At 36.9% G+C, this 1,427-nt stretch overlaps 1 protein-coding gene across 1 annotated transcript; it reads left to right on the top strand.

The window, feature by feature from the left end:
* Positions 1 to 100: 100 nt before the first annotated feature.
* LOC109222727 (uncharacterized mitochondrial protein AtMg00810-like) lies at positions 101 to 752 on the top strand (the record flags this gene model as incomplete). The annotated part of the gene is made up of 2 exons (XM_019387048.1): positions 101 to 306; positions 423 to 752. Coding segments are annotated over 2 exons (536 nt in total), but the record flags the coding sequence as incomplete, so codon positions are not given.
* Between the last annotated feature and the right edge of the window lie 675 nt (positions 753 to 1,427).

Below are 1,427 nucleotides of genomic sequence, written 5' to 3'. Positions count from 1 at the left end.
TTCCAAGCTAAATAAGTTTTTTCTAAGTGTCCACATGAACATGCCCTCTATGTAAAGATTGCTAAAAATGGTGACATCTTACTTGTTTGTTTGTATGTAGATGACTTGATATTTACAGGAAATAATCCAAAGATGTTTGAAGAATTCAAGAAAGCAATGGCTAGAGAATTTGAGATGACGGACATTGGCCTAATGGCCTACTATCTTGGAATTCAAGTAGCACAGAGGAAGGGTGTTATTTTTATTTCTCAAGGAGAGTATGCAAAGGAAATTCTCAAGAATGTTGAGATGGAGAATTGCAATCCCGTAAGCACCCCCGTTGAATGTGGAGTTAAAATATCCAAGCATGGAGATGGAGATAGAGTCAATCCCACATTTTTCAAGAGTCTTATTGGAAGCTTAAGGTATTTGTCATGTACAAGGCCGGATATCCTTTTTGGGGTTGGACTCTTGAGTCACTTTATGGAAACTCCTACTACCTCGCACTTAAAGGTAGCGAAAAGAATACTTCGGTACGTACGCTTGATTATGAAATTCTTTATTCATCTTCTAAAGAATCCAAGTTCCTGGGATATTGTGATAGTGACTGGGCTGGTGATATTGATGATCGGAAAAGTACTACTGGGTTTGTTTTCTTTCTTGGAAATTCCGCATTTACATGGAATTCTAAGAAGCAACCAATTGTGACTTTGTCAACTTGTGAAGCGGAGTATGTAGCAGCTTGTTCGTGTGTTGCCATGCAATTTGGCTAAGGAGCTTGTTGGAAGAACTTCACCAACCACAGAAGGATGCTACAAAGATTTTTGTTGACAACAAATCGGCTATGGATTTAGCCAAGAACCCGGTATTTCATGAAAGAAGCAAGCATATCGATACGAGATTTCATTTTAATAGAGATTGCATATCTAATAAAGTTGTGGAGCTTGAGCATGTGAAGTCTGGAGATCAAATTGCGGATATTTTCACCAAGCCGTTGAAGATTGATGCTTTTCAAAAGTTAAAGATGATGCTTGGAGTAATGAAACAAGTTTAAGGGGGATGTTAAAAATAGTAATAAACTTGTTTCGATTTGTCCATATTTGTTTAGATTTGTTTACATTAATTTAATGTTTTCATACATATAGTTAGAAAAGAGTGAGGTGTGGACATGTGTGAATTTGTGTGAACTAGTGTAGGCATGTATGGACTAGTGTGTACATGTGTGGACTTAATTAATATGTACACATGAAGTTTAGGCTAGATACATGTAGGAGTTCTACTATAAATACCCATGTATGCTAGCCATTTGGAGCAAGTGAAGTTGAATAGAAATCATCCTTTCCTCCACCTCTCTAATAGTGAGTTTTGAGTGTTTGTTTAGTTGTCTTGCTCTCCCAAAAATTTCTAACAAAGCCTTCACCTAAAGTTTAATTCCCATCTATTCTCCC

The sequence above is a fragment of the Nicotiana attenuata genome, unplaced genomic scaffold (assembly GCF_001879085.1).
Source record: "Nicotiana attenuata strain UT unplaced genomic scaffold, NIATTr2, whole genome shotgun sequence".
NCBI lineage: Eukaryota > Viridiplantae > Streptophyta > Magnoliopsida > Solanales > Solanaceae > Nicotiana > Nicotiana attenuata.
Note: the sequence above shows the minus strand (reverse complement) of the source record. Positions and strands in the feature narration are given on the sequence as shown.